This window comes from Abrus precatorius, unplaced genomic scaffold (genome assembly GCF_003935025.1).
Source record: "Abrus precatorius isolate BTA unplaced genomic scaffold, Abrus_2018 Scaffold10, whole genome shotgun sequence".
NCBI lineage: Eukaryota > Viridiplantae > Streptophyta > Magnoliopsida > Fabales > Fabaceae > Abrus > Abrus precatorius.
The window spans coordinates 8,081,985-8,105,416 of NW_020874292.1; the positions used below are offsets into that span (position 1 = coordinate 8,081,985).

At 35.6% G+C, this 23,432-nt stretch overlaps 2 protein-coding genes across 5 annotated transcripts; one reads left to right on the top strand and one right to left on the bottom strand.

Moving 5' to 3' along the window:
* Window positions 1–844: 844 nt before the first annotated feature.
* On the top strand, window positions 845–15,584 carry LOC113853254 (histone-lysine N-methyltransferase ATX4). Of its 3 annotated transcripts, XM_027483778.1 has the most exons (24): window positions 845–2,271; window positions 2,332–2,603; window positions 2,699–2,754; window positions 2,858–3,071; window positions 3,437–3,562; window positions 3,687–3,755; window positions 3,871–3,939; window positions 4,045–4,136; window positions 4,472–4,564; window positions 8,497–8,632; window positions 9,079–9,181; window positions 9,275–9,374; window positions 9,815–9,939; window positions 10,561–10,706; window positions 11,156–11,260; window positions 12,034–12,098; window positions 12,300–12,510; window positions 12,930–13,016; window positions 13,137–13,193; window positions 13,278–13,367; window positions 14,460–14,546; window positions 14,647–14,721; window positions 14,939–15,039; window positions 15,166–15,582. In XM_027483778.1, the coding sequence occupies exons 1-24, from the start codon at window positions 1,668–1,670 to the stop codon at window positions 15,254–15,256; spliced, it is 3,174 nt and encodes a 1,057-aa protein (XP_027339579.1). In that variant the 5' UTR covers window positions 845–1,667; the 3' UTR covers window positions 15,257–15,582. The 3 variants fall into 3 exon arrangements, with proteins under 3 accessions (XP_027339579.1, XP_027339578.1, XP_027339577.1); XM_027483777.1 differs by having other exon boundaries at window positions 845–2,603; window positions 15,166–15,584; XM_027483776.1 differs by having other exon boundaries at window positions 845–2,603; window positions 14,939–15,573.
* A 1,885-nt stretch (window positions 15,585–17,469) lies between these two features.
* On the bottom strand, window positions 17,470–23,143 carry LOC113846912 (probable plastid-lipid-associated protein 14, chloroplastic). Of its 2 annotated transcripts, none has more exons than XM_027475656.1 (14): window positions 23,011–23,143; window positions 22,135–22,466; window positions 22,009–22,052; window positions 21,850–21,928; window positions 21,659–21,775; window positions 21,371–21,553; window positions 21,157–21,243; window positions 20,578–20,681; window positions 20,411–20,498; window positions 19,583–19,663; window positions 19,404–19,480; window positions 19,082–19,217; window positions 18,775–18,837; window positions 17,470–18,429 (listed from the first exon to the last, which is right to left on the bottom strand). In XM_027475656.1, exons 2-14 carry the CDS (start codon window positions 22,453–22,455, stop codon window positions 17,776–17,778), a joined length of 2,034 nt encoding a protein of 677 aa, XP_027331457.1. In that variant the 5' UTR covers window positions 22,456–22,466; window positions 23,011–23,143; the 3' UTR covers window positions 17,470–17,775. The 2 variants fall into 2 exon arrangements, with proteins under 2 accessions (XP_027331457.1, XP_027331465.1); XM_027475664.1 differs by having other exon boundaries at window positions 17,510–18,429; window positions 22,135–22,325; window positions 23,011–23,050.
* Window positions 23,144–23,432: the final 289 nt, after the last annotated feature.

Genomic DNA, 23,432 nt, shown 5'->3' on the forward strand with positions numbered 1-23,432 from the left:
CAAATAAGTTTATTTTGTAGAGCCTTCGTAAGTGTCCATGATTGATCCACCCATGAGTCATGACCCAGAACCGGAGGTTTCGTCTTCGAATATAAAAAATGTATTTTATAATTTTTTTTAAAAACTGAAAACAACCCATAAAATTGAGAAAAGTGGAGTCAGTGGCGTGTAGTGCGTAGACGGTAGATCCAATCATCAGAACTCGGTTTTCTGATATTCCCACCCACCAAACAACTCCAATAAGCACCCTATTTCCACATGCCCAAGACTCACTCTTCTTTGGTGCGGACGACGAACCAAAACCCATCTTCCATACTTCAATTCCTCACACATATATCAAAATCAAATTACGTTCTAACAAAATAAAACTATAAAATTCACAACAAAAAATGTGGTTGACCCTTTTTGTTTAAGCACTGCAGTAGCACGTCGTTCTCTTATAACTGGAGGAAAAAAAAAAGTTTTTTAGCGCTACTCCACCAGATCTTTGGAACCAAACCTAACAGCAGGTTTCAAATGTAATCTTACTCCATATGCAACAACGGTACTTATAACTTGAACAAAAATAAATTTCACGAAATGCAATTTTTCATTTCATCAAAAAAATTATTGCAACCTCCCCCACCGGAAAATAGAAAAACTTGCTATAAATATGGAACAAATTTTTTTATGCTATGGTGGCAGTGAAATTTCCGAGTCCCAAACCTAGACGAAAATGGACAACAATATCGACAATAAAACCATAGAAAATGCTACATCATAATCCAAGGACGACAACAGCAACATTACGATAAAAACATGTTTCCCGTATATTGGCACATATATATAATTGGAACATTATGGCTCCAAAATTCTTGGAACAAAATTGGTGATCCACTGCAACCCCAGTCTTCCTCTGCTTGCAACTTTGACTCAAAAATGGCATAGCCATTGCAATTATATGAAAGCTTATACTAATAATGGTACACAAGAAACCCGGCCCAAGATGCCAAACCAAACCAGAATATCATCACCAAGCTCACGACTTGGCAGAAGAATTTGCGCTACCAACACGTAAGGCGCAAGTTAGCTTCTGGCCCCATCACACACAACTACACAACAACATATAAACACACTTGAGATAACGCCGAGGCTTCTCTCTCTCTCTAAACTTACTCTGTCATCCCTTACCTTGTACCCTCTTCCTTTCTCTCTCTAAAAATTTCCTAAATTAAAACAGCGTCGTACGTTACAATTTTTTTTGTTACGTCCAGAAAAATACAAATTACATTGCAATTTGTCTTAAAAACTTTCGCATAAAAATAACGTTTACGTTTCTCTTCTGAAGTTCTTTCTCTGTGTTCAGTGAGAGATCCCTCTTTCTTCCAATCTGCTCATTCGATCTTCTCGATCAGGTTTTCTGGCATTTCTGCACTCAATTCGGTCACTTTCTTTTACCCTCTTGTCAGGTCTCTCCCTTTACCTACTCAAAATTCGCCCTTGCTTCTTGCTTCAGTGGTTGCTCTGTTTCTTGAAATTCAATTCGAAATTAGGGTTTATGGTGTGTCTTATACGTCTGGCCTCGGAAGTGAAATTTTACTTTCTGGGGTTCTAAAAGTTTAGATTTTAACGCAACCCGTGGCTTCAATTTAATGCGGCGATTGTAATTTGGACCCGGGGCGAGAACAATGATTATCAAGAAAAACTTGAAATCCCAAATGCCGAGTTTGAAACGGGTAAAACTCAGTGACCCGGTGGGTGAAGACGATGAGTCTTCTTATGCTCGTAAGAAGAGGAAGACCAACGGGTTCTACCCTTTGAACCTTCTTGGAGATGTCGCTGCCGGGATAATCCCGGTGAGTTTACATGGGTTGCTTAGCACCGGCATGTCGGAGAAGGGTTTCTCTGCGTCGTGGTGCACCCAAGTTTCGTGCTCCCCCGGGGAAGTGGAATCGAACTCGAAAAACGACGCCGTAAGAGCGAAGAAGGAACCGGTTCAACGACCACCACTGGTTCGAACTTCGAGGGGGCGAGTTCAGGTTTTACCTTCGCGCTTCAATGACTCGGTTATTGATAATTGGAGGAAAGAGAGCAAGAGTAGCAGCATGCGTGATTCTGATTTTGATGATGAATTTGAATGCAAGAAGGACAAGCTCAGCTTCAAGGCACCCAAAATTTGCAATCAAAAGGCAAAGAAAGGGCGAAACGACGAGAAAACAGGTTCGAAGACTCGTAGGTACTCGGCATTGTGTGGGGATGATGTTGGTGTGAGGTATAAGAGTTTTGATAGGAGCAAGTATTCGAGTTTGCGTGGTGCATTGGCCTTGAGGCGAGAGGTGTTGGTTGAGGAAGATGAGAGAAGGTTTTTGGAGGTGGAAGGAGTTGATTTGATGGGGAATGAGATGGTTTTGAAGGAGAATGTGGAGAAGAAAGATGGTCTGTTTGGACCAGAAGATTTTTATGCTGGTGATATAGTATGGGCCAAAGCAGGGAGAAAGGAACCTTTTTGGCCCGCCATTGTTATTGATCCTATGTCTCAGGCACCTGAGTTGGTCCTCAGGTCTTGTATAGCTGATGCAGCTTGTGTTATGTTTCTTGGGTATGCAGGGAATGAAAATCAAAGGGTATGTCATGTGTGACTATGAACTGCTTCCTGTATGGGGAGCTTCTTTGCTATTTAAGGAATTGTTTATTTATTGTGTTTTGATGATTTGAACAGGACTATGCATGGGTGAAGCATGGGATGATTTTTCCATTTATGGATTATGTAGACAGGTGTGGAGTTGTTGGTTGTTGCTGTTTGTTTACATTCTGTAAAACTACAATTTTTTTTTGTGGAAGAATCTTTGCTCATTCGGCATGATGTTTCTTGGTTTAGGTTTCAGGGGCTGTCTGAATTGAGTGACTATAATCCTTCTGAATTACAAATTGCTGTAGAGGAGGCATTTTTGGCAGAGCAGGGTTTCACAGAGAAGTTGATAGCAGATATAAATACAGCGGCTGGTAACAATGGTTATGATGACTCTATTCTGAAAGCCTTTCAGGAGGTCAGTGGTTCAAACCAATATGCAGGATATCACTTTGTGAACCAAGTAAGTTGTCTACATGGCTTGTTCTTCTTCTTTTACCACGCATTTGGGAAACTGCAGGCTTATTAGCTGTTCAGTGGCAGTTACTTGTGCATCATATTTAGGGACACTTAAGGAAAGCTGTGATATATGATAATATAAACTTAGTTTGCAACTGAAAATTAACTGTAGCACCTTTAGTTTCTTCTTACATTTGTAGGCCCAAGACTGACTAATAGATTTGGCATTTATTATCTTTTTATTCTCTAATTATGTAAGTATTACTCTTCAAAAGTGCAAGAGTGATGAATGCTACGACAATCTCTTTAACAAACTCTGCTGAAGTTTGGTCAAATTTAATAGCACATTGATTTGAATTTCCATTGCAGGATTTATTTGATAAGAAAGAGACACGACCTTGTGAAGCCTGTGGATTGAGCCTTCCTTACAAGATGTCTAAGAAAACAAAGGATTCGAGTCCTGGTGGCCAATTCCTTTGTAGAACATGTGCTAGGGTTTGCATATTTTGCCGTTTTCTTCTAACAATTTATATTTAAGTCTGGAATGAAAGCGTTATAATTGAAGTTCTGTACTTGTTTAGAAAATTTTGTAGTCTTCTAAATCATTTTCTTTTGGCAGTTAACAAAATCAAAACATTATTGCGGCATATGCAAGAAGGTTTGGAATCATTCGGATAGTGGAAGCTGGGTGAGTTAGTTAAATCTGTTAGCCGATCAAGATTATTGTTTTCTGGTCAAAGACTTTTATTGCTTTGTATTGTGGTTGATTTTTTACCCCTTCGTGGATGCCCCCTCTGGATTAGGTCCGCTGTGATGGATGTAAAGTGTGGGTGCACGCAGAATGCGACAAAATTTCTAGCAACCTTTTCAAGGTTTATCCATTACCCGATATCTTAATATTGTAGCTTCTCATCATTTGAGGTTCATTAATTGACATTTTGGTTTTTTCTGCTGATTGGTATATTGCGTTTTTGAAGAATCTTGAAGGCACTGATTATTACTGCCCTACTTGCAAAGCCAAGTTTGATTTTGAGTTATCTGATTCGGAAAAATCACAGCCAAAAGTCAAGTAAGTCTATTGTGGTTCATTTTTTATCTCCTCCAGCCCTGGCTTTGTGTCTTAATGGTTCCATGTAAAATTCTCCTGAAGCTTGTTGGTTGTGATTCAAGTTCATATTACAAATTTAGAATGTATTTATTTGGTATCATAAATTAAGAGGAATATTAGCAATGCACTCTTTGTTATTGGCTAAAATTCACGCAGAATCCTTTAAATCATGTAGAAATTCACGCAATAATGAAGAGTATGTTGAAGATATGGTTGTGGCATTTTTTTATAAAGATGACACTTTTTATTATATATTTTGTTTTTTTTTCTAACTATAGTGGAGACTTTTGGTACAGGTGTAACAAAAACAATGGGCAGCTTGTACTTCCAAATAAGGTCACTGTTCTCTGCAATAGTGTAGAAGGCATATATTTTCCAAGCCTTCATTTGTAAGCACAAAATCCTTCAAAAGTATTTGACAGAAGTTTTTTCTGTTCTTTATTGTGGCTATCAAAGTTGTATTAAATTTTAAAATTGCTCTAGTTATTTATCACTTATAATTAGTTATGTTTAAAAGGTGTCATAAGCATTAGTAGTCAATAGCGTGCTACAATGATGCTATAGCAAAGTAGCGGAGCAAAGCTGCCAAAATAGTGGCTTCTCGTGCACTGTAGCAGTGCTACAATGATATAAGTTTCAAAAACTTATTTTTATGCATAAAACAATGTTGTTTAGGGATTTTTTAGGTAAAATTTTGAAAGCCTTATTTTCGAGTTCATTTTTTAGTTTCAGAAATATAAGAGGATTTGAAAGCCTTCTTTGTTTACCATTCACAAAAGAATTTACCTTTGTTTTGACCTCTGTTCCTTCACACTTTACAGGACTATTTTTTCTTGTCTTATGCTGTTTATTCTTCCTTCAGAAATCCAGTTCTCATTCTGCTAATTTTCATATAACGTGTTCTTTTTCTATTAACTTCACCATCATCTTTCCGTTTTTTACTCCAATACAATGTTCTTAATGCTCTGAGATTGTGGTGATTGTGTGTAGAAACTGACTTATTATTTATCACGGATTTCCTTAATTTTGATTTTTTAGTATTTATATGTGTGGTCTATGAAGCCCATATACTTCAAAACAGCCAAAGTATCTGTTTCGAACACGTATCCGATACCGATACATCTAGATACGTATCTCAAAAGCATATATAATTTTATTTTTAAAAATTAATTTCCAACCTAATATGGCTGGGATACGGCTCCTAATTATCTGATACGGCTTAGATAGAATTAAATAGTATAAAGACATGACCTTCTTTTTGTGATATTTCTATATTTCTTTTGGATAGACCATAGTAGTTAATCTCGGATAGCGACACGGAGCGGCTGACTCCAAAAATGCTATAGCGGGATAGTAGATAGTGAGATGATCACTATTTTAGGCATTATAAATATACCCATATAAATTAAGTTACACACATATATATGCTGAAAAATATAAATTTAAGACCCAACTTAAAAACATGCAATATTAATGATTAAAAGTAAAAGTTTAAAAACATAACACATGTCAAATGTCAATAACAAGTAACAACAAAATATAAGAACTAAATAAATTTAAGTTTCTAATGCTTAGATGTTTGAGTGATGTTGGAAGCTTCACTGACCTTGAAGAAGGCGACAAGAGATGAAGAAAATGATTCAATAATCTGGATCACATTAGAGGCTTCACCGGACACAAAGAAGATGACCGAAAAACGTCCCTTTTTTGTTAGAAATCTCGCCCGAGATGAAGGTCACATTCCAGTCGTGTAAATAGAGAAAACAGAGAGAGGAAATGAAAGGATAAATGAAAGGAGAGCTGAGAGGGGAGGAGTTGAGGGGCTAGGGTTTGTGAGAGGGAGGGAGAAGATTCAGAAAATAAAAGGGGGAGGGGGGGAGGGGGCAAAATCTCAAGATTACCTCCCCTTAAAGGCCCTGCTATAGCGGCGATTTTCGCAATTTCTGGTCGCTATTCGCGGTGCAACAGCCGCTACAAGGTCGCCATAGGAGACTGCACCGCTCTGCGGTGATAGTGGCTGCTATTGATAACTATGGATAGAACTACCAATTTTTTTGTGGAATTCTAGAGCTGTGGAGAGAGTTGAGGGGCTATGGAATCATAGAATAGCGAAATCTCAAGATTGTCTCCCCTTGAAAGCCTCCAACGTTAAAAAATAGAAGGCAGATTCGGAATTTTCAGGGAAGACAGCATAGCGGCCGCTACAACGGCAATTTCTGCAATTTTTTGTTGCTATTCGCAGTGCGACAGCCGTGACATTGAACCGCAATGCTACAGGGTCACCATAGAGGACTGCACCGCTCCGTCATGATAGCGGCTGCTATTGATAACTATGGATAGAACTACCAATTTCTTTGTGGAATTCTAGAGCTGAGGAGAGAGTTGAGGGGCTATGGAATCATAGAATAGCGAAATCTCAAGATTGTCTCCCCTTGAAAGCCTCCAACGTTAAAAAATAGAAGGCAGATTCGGAATTTTCAGGGAAGACAGCATAGCGGCCGCTACAACGGCAATTTCTGCAATTTTTTGTTGCTATTCGCAGTGCGACAGCCGTGACATTGAACCGCAATGCTACAGGGTCACCATAGAGGACTGCACCGCTCCGTCATGATAGCGGCCACTATTGATAACTATGGATAGAACTACCAATTTTTTTGTGGAATTCTAGAGCTGAGGAGAGAGTTGAGGGGCTATGGAATCATAGAATAGTGAAATCTCAAGATTGTCTCCCCTTGAAAGCCTCCAACGTTAAAAAATAGAAGGCAGATTCGGAATTTTCAAGGAAGACAGCATAGCGGCCGCTACAACGGCAATTTCTACAATTTTTTGTCGCTATTCGCAGTGCGACAGCCGTGACATTGAACCGCAATACTATAGGGTCACCATAGAGGACTGCACCGCTCCGTCATGATAGCGGCCGCTATTGATAACTATGGATAGAACTACGAATTCTTTTGTGGAATTCTAGAGCTGAAGAGAGAGTTGAGGGGCTATGGAATCATAGAATAGAGAAAAGAATGGAAGTAGCTTTTGCCAAAGAAGTTGCCCTAAATGAACGACTCGTGAGGGAGTGTCTAATAAAGAAAGGGGAGAAGAAAAATTGTGCAGAAAAAGTGGGGTTGCAAAGCAGAAGAACAATACAGATGAGAGGAAGGGGTGTCGAAGAGAGAAAGGGAGAAAAAAAACCCAGGGAAAAGTGGGTTAGGTCCGAAAAGTGAGAAGACTATTTTGCCCTTAAAAAACTTGAAGATTGTGTCATCATAAGGGCAAAAAGGGAAAATCAGCTTATTTCTTAAATATTAAAAGTCTTTTTTACCCATAAAAAACCCTAAAATTCCTTCACTTTGAGGGTTGAAAAGGAAAGTTAATATCTTTCCTTGTGATGGCACTATTACACCACGAATGGCTGCATTTTGGGCTACAAATACAGCCGCTATTGGTTGTGATGGCCGCGACGAAAAAACAAAAGCACCGCTATGCCAGATCTGTAGCGGCCGAAGGCTGCTCCACCACGTACCACCGCTATCACCCTGCACTCGGGCGTTATTGACAATTATGATTTTTTTTTGTAAAATGTGATCATAGATATCCAAATATAACATATTAATATAAATGAATTATAAATATCTCTTTATAAATATTTTGTATATGTATAAAGTATATTATTCTTTTAAATTCATGTTAACGTATCTAAACTGTATCGTATCTTGAATTTCAAATTTTTCGCGTATCCCCGCATCTCTACCATATCATATTCGTGTTGTACTAGAGGCTTCATAGTATGTGGTTAAATTATTTAATTTGAGTTATAATATTTAAAATAGTGCTCATCTTGCTTTCCACTATCCTGCTGTAGCAGTTTTAGACCTGACTGCAACGTGCTGTTATCCAGGATAACTATGATCAAGTAGTAATGTATTAGTGTCTTTTTGAGATTGGCAATTAGTACTATTCAGTATAATCAAACTTAGCAATTTTGCTCTTAAATGAGGCAAGTGTAGCATTAGTTTGCTAATGAGATTCTTTTTTCCTACAAAAAGAGAAACTCTTTTTGGAATTTCTGTAAAGTTTCATCAATTTGTGTGTCAATCAAATTTCCACCAAACTTTGTGCTGGACAATATTTGATATACTATGTTTTAGTCATACATAAGGTGCTAGGTCAGCCTTTCAAATGTCTAATGTAGCTTATCATTCAGGAATTACGTTACCATCTTCTGAATTGATTAATTGCCAATTTTGAATGTGCTGTTTCTATTGCTTCTAGATTGGAAAATGATTTTCTTTTTCTTTTGCTCATGATGTGTGCTCTTCTTCTTCAGAGTTGTGTGCAAGTGTGGGTTTTGTGGAACAGAAAAGCAAGCACTTAGTGAATGGGAACGACACACAGGTTCCAAATTAAGGAATTGGAGAACAAGTATTAGGGTGAAAGACTCCATGCTTCCGCTGGAACAATGGGTTTGTATATTATTATTATTATTAATTTTGGTGCCTGATATTCCCATCCCTTTGTGCTGAAAATATAATACTACTTACTGGTTACTTTAGTCTATGAAGATTGTTCAATTGTCAAACCACCCTCTTTTACACATTTAATATACTTATGGGCTTGTTCTGGTTAGTATTATTAATTAAACTTTTCTCCATCTTATGGATTTTGTCTTAGATTTATTGGATAATATATTTATATGTCAATATCAACATTTTATTTGAATTTTGCATTCTTTGGTGTCAAAATGCTAATGATACTTGCCTATTGAGACCGGGAACTCAAAATATTAGTCTCATGTATTTGTATGACATGGGACACTTGGAAGAAGGAACACACAGGTTGCTGATTTGTTGTGTCTTTGTTCTAAGATGTAAGGATACACAAAACTAATACAAAGGATTTGACTTCTCAGATGTTGCAGTTGGCAGAATTCCATGCTAGTGCTTTAGTTTCTGTCAAACCTAAAAAACCTTCTCTAAAAGAAAGAAAGCAGAAATTGCTTACGTTTTTGCGAGGTGCCTTTTAACTCATTCCTTTCGCATAACTTCTCAATTGATGAGGTTGCCGTATGAAGTTCTTGTAGTGATAGCTAACTGTTGCTATGACAGAGAAGTATGAACCTGTTCATGCTAAGTGGACTACAGAACGCTGTGCTGTTTGTAGATGGGTTGAAGACTGGGACTACAACAAAATTATCATTTGCAACAGGTAATACAGCATCTTCACTTTGTTATTTATTCATTTGGTCAATATTCAACCAATAAACATAGGGATTTGAACAAGTTGCTGCATGTATCTACAGATCTTTTAGCCAATAAATATAGTGCTTAACTTGGATTTAATATTTGTCTGTATTTTGAGATATCATATAGTGAAAGTTCCTCCAGTGCTTTGTTGTAGTGCATTTGACTGGAATATGCTCATTGCTTTATGATTTCAATTATATGTATGGCAGCTTGCCATACTGACTTATCATTGTTACAGGCTTGCATCACCACATATAAGTCAGGCCTTTTGCCAACAAAACCGAGCATCTTTTTCTTGTACTAGCTTGAACTATGAAGCAAGACTTTTGTGGTTGCTCTATTTTCACTGTGTGTGATGAAGTGCATTTTAATTAATTCACAAATGAATCATATATTTTATAGATGTCAAATAGCTGTTCATCAAGAATGCTACGGAGCAAGAAATGTCCAAGACTTTACATCTTGGGTTTGTAAGGCTTGTGAAACACCTGACATCAAGCGGGAGTGTTGTCTTTGTCCTGTAAAAGGTATTACCGTCTTTGAAAATATTTGAAACATATGGTATATAAAGTCTATACCATAAGACCACTTTATATACCATATGGTAAAACATACGGTCATCTTTTTTTTTTTTTGGAGGTTGTGTATGATATAGACTCACTTTTGTTGTGATATCTATTTTTGGAGCTTTCCTGCCTGATTCTTTTTTATCTTGTATGGTCATATGAACCAATTTATTATTCTTGGCTGAGAATATTTTTTTCACTTCACTATTTGTTTAATTCGATCCACTATATGTGTAAAAGTTTTTTACATTATCACCCAATCATGTACAATTTATTTTTGTAATTGCACAACTTTATTTTTTAAGCCCATATACATCTATAATTCAATTTTACTCATCATGGCTGAGACTTCCCCCCAACCCCCAAACTCCCTTTTACTATGAGTATATTATGATCCATTGTAAGCATATATGACTTTTTTGTACTATTATTGGATCATGCTTGGCCAAATCATAATTAGAGCTTTTAATATAACAAAAATGTTACAAATTATTATCATTAAGCTTGTAGATATGTTTCTATCTTGGCATTGTTTTTTATGTCAAGAATATTTTTCTCTTAAAACAATTTTTGAACTTCCAGGTGGTGCTCTAAAGCCAACCGATGTTGACACATTATGGGTTCATGTCACTTGTGCTTGGTTTCGCCCTGAAGTATCTTTTGCTAGTGATGAGAAGATGGAGCCTGCTTTGGGTATTCTAAGTATTCCATCAAATTCTTTTGTGAAGGTGAGGTAGCTGCTACTAAAAATTTCTCCTATTAAGTAATGCTAGTCACCAGGGAAGTGATTTTATTCTTTGCAGATTCCACGCTTAAAAAATTCTTCGCACCACTTTATAAAGCTGAATAGTATCTATCTTATTTGATTATTTTGTTCATTGAGTGTGGTATAAAGGAAATTATCTAGCCTCTGGATTTTGTAATATTGTTATCATTTAGATGTCTCATGGTGAGGATGAGCCTTGGCACAACGTTTAACGTTGTTGCCTAGTGACCTAGAGGTCACGGCCATGAGTTCAAATCCTAGAAAGAACCTCTCCACTTGTGGGGTAAGTTGTATACATCTACCCTCCCCAAATCCTAGTTGATGGGAGCCTCATGCATTGGATCACCCTTAGATGTCTTTTGGTCCATTCTGACAAATGCAATCTAAAGTCTGCATTATTTGAATTTTCAGATTTGTGTTATTTGTAAGCAAATTCATGGTTCATGCACGCAATGTTGCAAGTGTTCGACTTATTTCCATGCCATGTGTGCATCAAGGGCTGGTTATCGAATGGAGGTGAGGATTCACTTAGATTCTTGGTATCTTATGATTTGAAATTTTCTTTAATTTTAAACAACTTAAATGGAAAATTTCTATTTACTTCCCTGATTTAAGCATATATGATTTTAGCTTCAGTCATTCAAGTTGATGATTGATTACTGTTACTCGCTAGTTTCCTTCATGAATCATGCATCTTCAGCTTGGTCTCCAATAAGAATAAGAAACACTAACATGGATCAACCTATTGATAGGGTCCGATGGCATCAATTTATCCATGTAGCCATAAGTGCCAAACCCTGTCTGGTGGAATAAGACTCTGATTGTTATTGTATTTTGTTAGACCATATAAGGAGGAAATGACATGGAAAGTGTATATTAGAAGGAACAAAAAACAGTTAGGGCAGTTACAACAGTTAGATGCTCACTCAATAGATTTTTAGTTAGTCAGTTGGGTGGTTACAAAGGAGAGATCAATTGTAAATTATGATAGCTTAACAGTATTGTAAGAGAACTGAATTCATTACACTCAGTTGGGAACAGGGTAACCCTTACAGAGAATTCTCCTTGCTCATTCCGTGTTCTATTAACAGAATTCATTTGTCATATTCTCTTTGTTTTTTCTAGGGATGACATTGGGTAGGATTTGTGTGGAGTATTATATTCATTTTGGTCCAATTGCCTTTCCTATTTCTTTATTCTGCATTCTACTGAGATTATTGAGCCCTAACATATTCTTGAATGTTTTATCTGGGGCAATATTTAATTAAATTTCTCCCCATTAAATGCAGTTGCATTGTTTAGAGAAAAATGGAAGGCAGACAACAAAAATGGTCTCTTATTGTGCTTACCACAGGTATGCATTTCCTTGATTACATCTATGAAAGAGATTAACCATCCTACTTTATCCTTTTCTCTCATTTTCTTTGTAGGGTTTGCAGTTTGCCGAACAATGTCTTTCTTTGTGATTACACATATATAGCTTTATCTGAAATTCTCCGTAATCTGAATCTTATTTCCAGCCTTTCGTCTTAATCATGTCTATTCTTTTTTGCAGGGCTCCAAATCCAGACACTGTTTTGATTATGCAGACCCCTCTTGGGGTCATTTCAACTAAAAGCCTTCTCCAAACTAAGAAAAAAACTGGTTCAAGGTTAATCTCATCTAACAGAATAAAGCAAGAAGACCCTCCTATTGATAACACTGAGCATGACCCGTTCTCTGCTGCTAGGTGCCGTATCTTTCAAAGAACAAACCCTACCAAAAAGGTAGATTGGCAAAAATTGTTGTTCATGTTGGTGAATGCCGATTGTAAGATAATACTTAAACAACACACCAGTGTCTCTGATGTTTATTATATTGTCCTGTTTATATTTCCAGTTAAAATATATTTATGTTTAAACATTAAAAATATATTATTACTTAATTTGTGTTACCAGTATCTTATATATTTTGCTGACAACTAATACTACACCAAAATGTGATGGCTGCTGCCACTTGCATGGATGCAAACTTGTATGTGGTGTGTATCATGAAACATCATGGTTACTGCTTTTCTGCTTTGATTACTTTGTTTCTATGCTTCTCTTGGGGACCTTGTTATTCACTAATACTATTCCCTCTAATATGTTCTTTGGACTTTTAAAATGTTCAACTTTTTCTGTTTTTTATTTTTTCCACTTCTTAGAGAGCAGCAGATGAAGCCATTTCTCTTCGAGTGCGGGGTCACTACCATCATCCTTTAGATGCAATACAGAGTTTAAATACACCGAGAGTAAACCTTTTGTCTTCTTAAAATTATATCTGATTTTCTTCTAGCTTGAATTTAAGATTTGAACTGTATCCCCCTTCTTTTCCTCCTGCCTTTTTTCTCATGTTTTTTCCCCTCAAACAGGTGGTACAGGAACCTCAGGCATTTTCTTCTTTCAGAGAACGCCTTTACCACTTGCAGGTAAATCATCTCTTTCTTAGGTGGATTATTGGTTTTAGTGTTCAATTTCTGACTGTTTTATGGGGTACTCTTGTATGATTCCAGAGAACCGAAAATGAACGCGTTTGCTTTGGTAGATCGGGCATACATGGATGGGGCCTGTTTGCACGTAGAAATATTCAAGAAGGAGAAATGGTATGAATGCCATATCTAAGTATCTGCTTGTGTGCGTTGATCAATCATCAATTGAAGATATATTTTTTTAGTATTATGAACAAGGCAGTTAAAATCCCAATTTGAATCGTAACAATTTTACGATTTTGAAAGTCTCACTGATTTTAATCATGGATAAAATCCTGGTTGAGTAAAATCGTTGTAAAATCCCGATTTGAATTGTAAAATCCCTCAAATCATGGGATTTCACGATTTCACTTCAATTTTGAAAATTCCTCACAAAGCCTCTTTTGTTGAACCCTATCATAGTTGATACTTTTTTCATATATCTCCTTTTTATGGAATCCAATTTGCCTCTAGCAGCTTTGAACCCTAACATCGTTGTCAACATTCAACAGTCCTCCTAGTGCGTGCAGCCTAGTCTGCAACTAAACCTAGCAGTGTGCTTCTGCTCTGAGTTCAAGTCTAGTGTTGCTGTTCTTGCATCTTCTCTGTTCTGGTCTATTTTTTACTCACGTCAATGCATTACATTCTTATGGAATAAATTATGATTTGTGAGTGCTACTTTGTTTAAGTGCTTTTACTGACTTGAAGGTTTTTTCCCTTAATTTATGATTTTTTATATGAATAATATGAATTTATATCATATATATTAATTTTATAAAATCTTACAATTCGATTTACAATTTTACGATTTTCGATTTTCACTTTCACTTTCATTTACGATTTAAAGTAAAATTCCAATTTTAACTACCTTGATTATGAAGACCCATGAGGTGTTGGACTACCTGAGGAATTGGAAGTATAGCAGAACTGATCTATTATATTCTATATGTATAAAACTGAGGCGCATTATGGGAACCCTTCCAAAAAATCTTCATTTGTAGGCATGGTTTTGAATAGCACACCAGCATTCAAAATCATGCAAAGCCAGCCAAAGTTTAATTGCAGTTTCCTCGCTTGTGCATGTGATTGTTTCGGTCCTGAGGATTCTTCTGAACTGGTTCCTGGTTCATATGTTAGCAAAATATATCATTCTTTGCTGCCATTATGATTTTAACGTAATTCTAACATTAGCAGATGCAACAATGAGCATGATTTAATCCTTTGCAGGTTCTTGAATATCGTGGTGAACAAGTGAGACGCAGCGTTGCAGATCTGAGGGAGGCACGCTATAGAGCAGAAGGGAAAGACTGCTATGTGAGTTATTTCCCTAATGTCTGCCTATTAATTGAAGTACTCTGGTCTTATCTTTATTTAAATAATATCAAACTAAAATTTCATTCTATTATCTTTGCAGCTGTTTAAGATAAGTGAAGAAGTAGTGGTAGATGCCACTGATAAAGGAAATATAGCACGACTGATTAATCATTCTGTGAGTCAACATAACTTTAATTGATCTTCGTACAAGTCAGTATACGTTTGGTTCAACTTATTTTAGAGAAATAATCACTTCTTTTTTACCAATTTTTTGAGAGAGCTTTTATAAAACAAGCAATTACTTTGCTAAAAAACGCATTCACAAACATGCACTCCTTGTTGTCAATACTGATTAATCAATCTTACCTTTTCTTTGGTTCATCTTGATACAGTGTATGCCAAATTGCTATGCAAGGATCATGAGTGTGGGTGATGAGGAGAGCCGGATTGTACTCATTGCTAAGACCAACGTGTCTTCCGGCGATGAACTAACGTATTCTCTCTCCATATCTACAATTTGTATTAGCGCATGCTTGCATGCACGTGTGTTGACGTGTCTCTTGCATGTGTTGTGTGCATTTGCATTTTCTTTTGAGTTGATATTGGTTGTTTTGGGCAGGTATGACTACTTGTTTGATCCTGATGAGCCAGATGAATTCAAAGTTCCCTGCCTTTGTAAAGCTCCAAACTGCCGGAAATTCATGAATTAGGAAAGATTTATACAAATGAAATGAACATCAGATAACAGACAAGTATTGTTTCCTCTCCGTAAGGAGCACTAACCCCCGGGAATCTCACAGTTACACCAAAGCTGTAATTTTTATCAAACCAAAAGAAAACAAAAATAGTAGGGAGAAAAAAAAAAAGCCATAGTTTTGTGTTTTTCTTTTACCCTTTTGATTTCCTTTGGACATTCGTCGAAGTCTATTTTAGAATTTATAGATTTTGTAGCTTTTGGCTCTTGGCGCTCTGTAAATGTGTCATCAGATAATATATTCTTATTTTTCTTAAATTCAATGTTTAACCAATTTCTTACCTTCATGTAGTTTTCCATTGTTCTACCAATCTATTTGTATAAAAATTTCTAATAAAAACGCGGTGCACTATACGATACAGTTAATTTAAAAGAAAAATGTTGCATCCTTCAACGACGTTTTCCTTATAATTTTTTAATACTTTATAAATAAGTCTATGTAATATTTCAAAAACATGAAAAGCTATTTACTCGTTTAAATTAATAAATGATAAAGTATTATAGGATTTAAAATTGTTTAATTTTTTTTTAAAAAAAATGTTGGATGCGTCATAAAACTAACTCTCACTTTCACTGTCAAACGTTCATAATATCACCATTATCCTAACATAAAATAACTGGAAAAAATGTCTAAAACTATTCAAATTAAAATAAATAAAAGAAAACATAATTATAAATAGTGATCGAATTAAGGATTTCTTTTTCCAATTTTTTGTTTCTGAGAAAGAGTGGCCCTGTACCTATCTATGTATGTAGTTAAGGCAGTTCATGATATCTTACTGTTTGGCCCATGAATGCAAGAGGGTATAATATCAAACATAAATTCGGCTGAAATATGTAACATGTTTGTTTCACTAGGCTTATTAGACACAATCCTTCCATATAATAATCCTTTAAATAATCATAGCTCATAAAGGAATTATTTGTTTACAAAAAGGTAAAATTTCAGGGGAAAAAAGAGAGAAGAGAAGCATGAAGATAACTTGGTTTTGGTTAGCCACTAGGAAGAATACATGCAGAAAGATGAGTATTTACCTTTTTAATGTTTATACACTGCTGGCTGGGCTGCCATAATCGTGCAGCTTCTTCCTTCTCTTCTCTCATCTACCCTTCCCTGACATGACAAGATGATGTGTTGTGTTGTTGGAGAAAAGGTGCAAAGTTAGATGAGATCTGTTTCACTCTTCTCACAGTTCCCTTCTGTGTGCTCCCTACCCCTTGTTTACTTTCTAACCATTTATCTACTTTGTTTTCTTGTGTGCTTTTCCTATTACTTGCTTATCATATATGCTTATGCTTTCCACCTTTTTTGTTTCGATTCTATTAATTCCATGAGCAACAGCTAAAGCAGACCTAAAATTTTGTCAGTAATGCAATACTATACATTAAAAAATTGATTAATATTTTATTAACTTTTTTTTTTTGTTAATATTTTAATGATAACTTGCATGTAGCACTTTTCAATCTCTTTTTTTTTTTAAATCACTTAGATGATAATTTGAACTTTTTGTTACATTTTGATATTTGTTTGAATGTTTTCCAAAATCATTATAAATATAGTTTTTTTCCAAAAATTTGATATATTTTTTGCCTTGCCAAATGATTAAGAAAAATTGACTGCTCATTTGTTGATTTTTTAAAATTAATTTATTCATCGCTAAAACACTAAAAATTGAAGTGGGAAGTCAAGGAAACGCTTTTACCACTACCATTGCAAAAACATTGTAAATTATCATCTAAGTTATCATTTAAGAAAATTTTTAATAAAAACATTGCAAAAAAAAATTGTAAATATGCTACACGAGTGAAAAAGACCATATTATTTACCTATTTATTTTGCCCTATTAAGTTTTGTCCGGATGCTCTCAAAAGTGAAACTATGAACAATTCAATTTTTTATGAATATATTTATCATTCAATTCTCAGATCTAATTACTTATAAACATTTCTTCTAATTTTATAACATTATCTCAATAAATTTTACTTAGCATTTTAAAAAATCCATGTTATTCTTTTATTTAAAAACTTCATAACAAGAAGATACATGAAACTTAATCTAAATTGTCATTGAAATAATATTTTTAGGAGGTGCAATAACATATCAATATATCATTATTAGATAGCTATGCTGGTTTGACTTCCTCTAAATATAAATGAATTCTTATCTTCAAATTTCAACGATTAATATTTTATATCGATTAAAATTGGTCATCAAAATGTTCTAGCATTGTAGCATTGTATATACGAAAGCATTAACTATGTAAAAGGGCTTTTACATAGAACCCCGCCCCGGCGCAAGGTGTTTTGTACAATTTACCTAGAATAAAATATAATGTTTACATTTACCAATAAAACTAGGGAGAAGGGTTTTTGTTTTTTTTTTTTCGGAAGGGAGGGGGTGGATTTCTTCTTGGTGCATGGGAGGAAATGTTCATTTCAGATCACAAACTACCAAGCTATATCAACAATTAACAATTAACTAGAACCACTTCCATCCACAAAAGACCTTGTAAACAGTAGCGCTGATCCATTAACCCCTCGCAAGACAAGAAGCCTCGAGTCCACATAAGTTCCACACACAAGCTTTGACAAATCAAATATTTCTGGGGGGATTTGTGTTCTTAGTTCTTGCAGAACAATTTTTGCAGTATCAATGTTTCGATTTAATGGATCATCAAGATTCATTGTCACATCAATTTCACTTGATGCAAGCTTTGCTGCAGGAAGACTTGACGGAAACTCCTTGAAAGGGATTATTTTTCTCCATTTCTTGCCAGTAAATTTCTGAGCTAAAGCCTCCACATTGCTGGAAGGGCTAAAGAAAAACTTCTCTGTGGTCTTGTCGTGCTTCAGATATAACCGTCTTCCAGCTGTTAATGCAAATGAAGAATTCACCTGCAATCTTCCACTCTTTCCAGCTTTGTCATGAGGCCAGTCCTGACCAACCATGACAGAGAATCCAATGTCAGAGAGGAATGAAAGATTGGATTTCAACTTTGACACTCTTGTCACGGTTAAATGCACATCTCCAATGAGTACTCGGACAGGAGGTTGCCGAAGGGTCAGCCCCACATGCTTCCCAGTACTATATAATAGACGCCATTTGCCTGGAAGCAGCTCCAGCCAGTTCTGCACATTGGCTTCTTAACATTAAAATTTTCTTTTTCTATTAAAAAAAGTCATACCAAGTCATATATGATCGTGATTTCATGCCTCCAATTAATAACAAGACTTGGTGTTACAGTTGGTGGAAGTTAATTACTGCCATAAGTATTTTATTTTATTATTTTTATCGTAGGCGAGGTTTATGGCATGGTATGGGAGAGGGATGGTAAGTTGCAAAATGGCTAAGACTCTTGGCCATTTTGTATATTATTGTTAGTGACACAAGAAATGGAATTGTTTTGAAGAAATCGATCGTAGAAATAACAATAGGAGGAAAAAGTTACAAGAAAGTTTCAATCACTAGTTTACCTTTGGCTTTGGATGAGGATTCAACATCTCCATTAAGTCGATGAAGTGGGCGAGCCTGCTACGCTAAAACATAGAAAACACTCATTAGTCGAACTATGTATCACATATCTTCTACATTTAAATAGTGTAATTTGTTAAGTGAAATGTTCCCATTGAGATATTAAGGACAATATACAAATGATGAAATGAAAGTAAAGAATTGAGGACCTCAGACACCAACAAATAAAGGCTCTTCTTATACAAGCATCAAGGCACTCAAAAAGAAACAAAGGGACATGTTGCATATGGGGTATCGTTGGATAAATACCTGAGGCTGCCGATAAATGTACTCCTCACTGATACGCATTGCAGTAGAACCCAGACCCCATCTAATAATGTCCATTGATGGCACTACTCGCCATCTTGGCCCACAAAGGAATGGGTGTCTAAGAGCATCCAAACAACTGTATAATAGTTCACATGGTTAACACCAGTAGGACTTCTAAACTTTGGCAAAAACAAACTACTATCGCTAATAAATTGTTTTTTATGTTTTCACATATGATACTATCTTCAGAAACACAATGTTGCCGCATTGATGAACAAATTATTCACATTGTCAACTAGCTAGATATTGCTTCATAGCATACCTTATCCTTTGAGAAGGTTTGTTGGCAAGCAATAATGATAAAAGGTGCCAACCAGCACCCCAGTTTCTATCAAGTATCTGCAAGAAAATAAATATTAGTTAGAAAGGCTTCAAAAGACTTGAAAGCAAGAGTGGAACTCTGATTATTAAGCATTTTTCACTTCAGAAGAATAAACATACTTGTAGTCCAGCATTTCCATATGGGGAACTTCTACCAAGGATTTCCAACATAAGCTCTCGCAAACATGACGGATCATACCCCTGAAGTTTAATGTGGCAAGAATTAATGTTGGAAACTTTACATCATTCCATGGCCCTTTCAGCATCTCTTTCACTTTAATTTCTATGTTTCTTTAGTCAAAGACTATGCAACATAGAAACACTTGAATCACATCTGTCGTCATATTCATCAATTTCCCCTCATATACTTTTTATTGATTTCCCTTCTTAAAGTTATTTCACATATTATTAAGTGCATTATCTGAAACAAAGCGACAAAGCAGATGTATAGAAATGAAATATTTGATAAAAGAAATGGAACTAAAAGAGTCTGGTAAATATTGATTTAGAGTAAACAGCTGACTATCAAAAGTCACCAAATGTCTTACTCTGGAAAGACCAGATAGATGGCACAAAATGCTAATGTGAGAATCAGTGTCCAGTTACAATAGTGTTTCCAAAGTGACCTGCTAAGCATCATGGTGATTTAATCATTATTATTATTTTTCAAATGATCACTAATTTCAGAAATGCACAATCTTCAGATTTGGGTGATAATACACACGCGTGGGCATGCAAAAAGCTTGCAGAAAAGGGAAAATAAGTACACATTAGTTAGATCTTGGTTTGTAGGCATATAAGAGATACGAAGCATTCTTGGGCACTTGCTTAACAGACTAAAGCATTTAGGTCAACTAGTTTTCGTTTTCTTAAAAAGAAATATAAAACTTGAATACCTCTTAAACAGTCAAGAGGCTATAATTAAATAAAAAATTTAGCTTCTCGTACCTTTGTGAGGAATGATTTGAACTTTGCAAAGATCAAAGGGTCCATAAGTTCCCGCATCACCATTTTGGCCATTATGAAGCCCACACATCTTTACAACACAGATAATCAGGTATCAATAAGATTACATAGTTGCACGCATACTTCAGTGAAAATTACCCAGGCCATACCTCATGTCAAATGCAATCATCATCTGTCGCCTGTCCATGTTGTCCATTGATCCAGTGTTTGAACCTTCCTTGTAAAAGTCAGCAGCATTACCCAGTATACCTACCTGTTAAGTAAACACTTACGGTTAAACCAAGCATGAGGAAAAATTGACCAGGTTATGCATCAAGAAACACCAATTAATAATCTCCAGAAACTTGGATTGCATACATCAAACATCCAGTGCCAAGAATTATCAGCCCTCTGGAAATCACCATCCAGCAAGTCTATGTTGTACATGTGAATTTTCCTTTCTACAGTTCTAATGAATTTCCAATTCACTTTTTGATTTTAGCATAGAATTGGCAAAGCAAAATAATCAGAACATATTAATTCCCACTAGTTAGAATTACAATAATTTTCAAACTGGCAATAAAATCAAAAGTCTATGTTTCTCTTTGTGATGTTCTGTGAGTTTACGACGTAAGTGATGCACAAAACCACCTCTGGGATCTGGCAAACAACAAATGTAATCCACGGAAAAGACAAAATAAACGAAAAAGGGCAAGATTCTAATTTTATAAGAGAAGAGCAATGCATACTTTGATATGTCTGTCTATTGGGCTTATATGCACATTTTCCAGCCTCAACTCTGTATGGGCAAGACCATGGCTGTGCAGATAATTTACCTAAAGTAAATAAAGAATAGAAGAGGATATCATTCCTCCAATTGCTATGTAGAATATACAAAGCACTTATAAGTGAAAATGCCTTGTATAAAAGAGATCAAGGGAAGATTTAAAAAAAAAAAATTACCCCAATTAAAAGATCCCTCATCAATATTCGAATAAGTCGCAACTGTCTAGTAACTGCAGGACCTCCAGTTGAGTCTTCTCCTACCTTCCTAACAGACTCTTCATCCAGTGCAAGAGTAGCCTCCAGCGTTGGAAGCCAATCTGACCGTTGAAGCCAGTGTCTCAAAGAAAAACTACCATGATACTGCAAAATTATTAAACCAAACAAATATTCATTTTATTTTATTTTTTTGTCACAAAGTGTCAGAAAGACTCAAATGGAATAAATCTTACATAGGCTAAGACCTACCCCATGAACTAGAATAAATGAACCATCACCGCCACTTGCAGGCAAAGAGATATAACCATGAACTTGCATGGAGTAAGAATGATACAAAAGTTTACGCCGAACCAGCTTCTTCAATACCTAAAAAGACACCAGCAAAAAAATTGTAACGGGATATAAATAATTTAAAATGCAGTATTAAAATATCAACAAACCTCTATTGCTCGTTTCCCTCGACGCTGAGCTTGGGCACTAGAAAGCTGTCGAAGTACAACTCTCGTGTTATACAAAGGGCTGCGGAGGAAAATCAATACATACAGATATTATGATCCAAACCAACCATACAACCTGAACCAAACATACAATTAACTTACCTACCACTATCCTTCACCATGCCTTCATATACTACCTCATCCGACTGCAGCAAAACTTAAATCAATCAAACAAACATTAAAAATTCAATCCAATCATGACAAATCATAAACTTATAAATCTCATACCCGCCCACCAAGGCCAATGCTAACACAGCCTAAAATCTTGAAGTCTGACATTTTGAACCGTATAACATGATCTAGTTCCTCCTCCAAGCAAACCGAAAGAGTACTTGGAACATCTTCCTGCGGCTCCATAGAAGATGCAGATGCAGCACTCTTTAATGATGAGCAGCATACTCCTTTGTGCTTTCTCTTGCCTAAATTATAAAATTGTCCAGTAAAATGCAGGGGAACAGGGACAATAAGTATTGTCAACAAATTTTGAGCTGAATTAACTAAGCTTTTACTCCCCGGTAATGGGTTAGGCCCAGTTCTACAAAGTGCCATTGATCACACCTCTGATTGCAAAAAATATAAAAAGAATCACTATCTGTATCAGCAAATCTTCAAAGAGGGTCAATGATGCAAAAATTATAACACACATAAAAGAAACTAACTTCAAATTCTATTTAACAGTTAAACATATGAACAAAATCAACATCTGCCAACTCAATGGTACATACAGAAAGCAAAATCATATGTGATTGTCCAAATAATGCTCCATTTAGTAACAAAAAACTCAATTCTCAACTTAAATCCAAGGTGCCAAGTTTAGATTTAATATTTATCATTTCCCACATTTCTGGAGCAAATCACTAAGCTTAGCTTTTCTAGTTTTCTCCTACAGTAAAAGAACATAATTAGTAACAAAACATTTTGCTGTATTGGCACAACCATCATAAGAAACAAGATGAGAGAAATTCAAATCCAAATTGCAGAAAGTCAAGATCATAAGAACAGGAGCAAGAATTTAGCAAAACAAATAACAAAATAAAATAGATAATTAAAATTGAATACGTGGAAAGAAAAAGTAAGGAATCGGAGAATTTGGAAGTTAATTACCAGAACAAGAAAGGAGTCAGAGAGCAACACAAACAGCATTGAGATGCAGAATAAGTCACACTCGTACATATAGAAACGAAGCGTGTGAGAGTTGCGTGCGAGGGAATGCTCGAAACGTTCTGACACGAGTTTCTCGCACGTCAACGTCTGCCTCACCAAATATCTTTTTATCCATTCTTTCGTTTTCATGTGTTGTTAATTAATATCGATAATTCATAAAAAAAAATTATCAATTTAGATTTTTATAAAAATAATTAATATATGATCTATACAAAAATTACAAAATTCCCTTTCTTAAAATCACGAAGATTTGTTTAATTTTACAAGTAACTTAAAAAATTATATATGAAAAAATTTCGGCCCTATTTCTATATGGAAAGTTAAAATTTAATTTTTATTATTTGTTTAGGAAAGAAAATTTT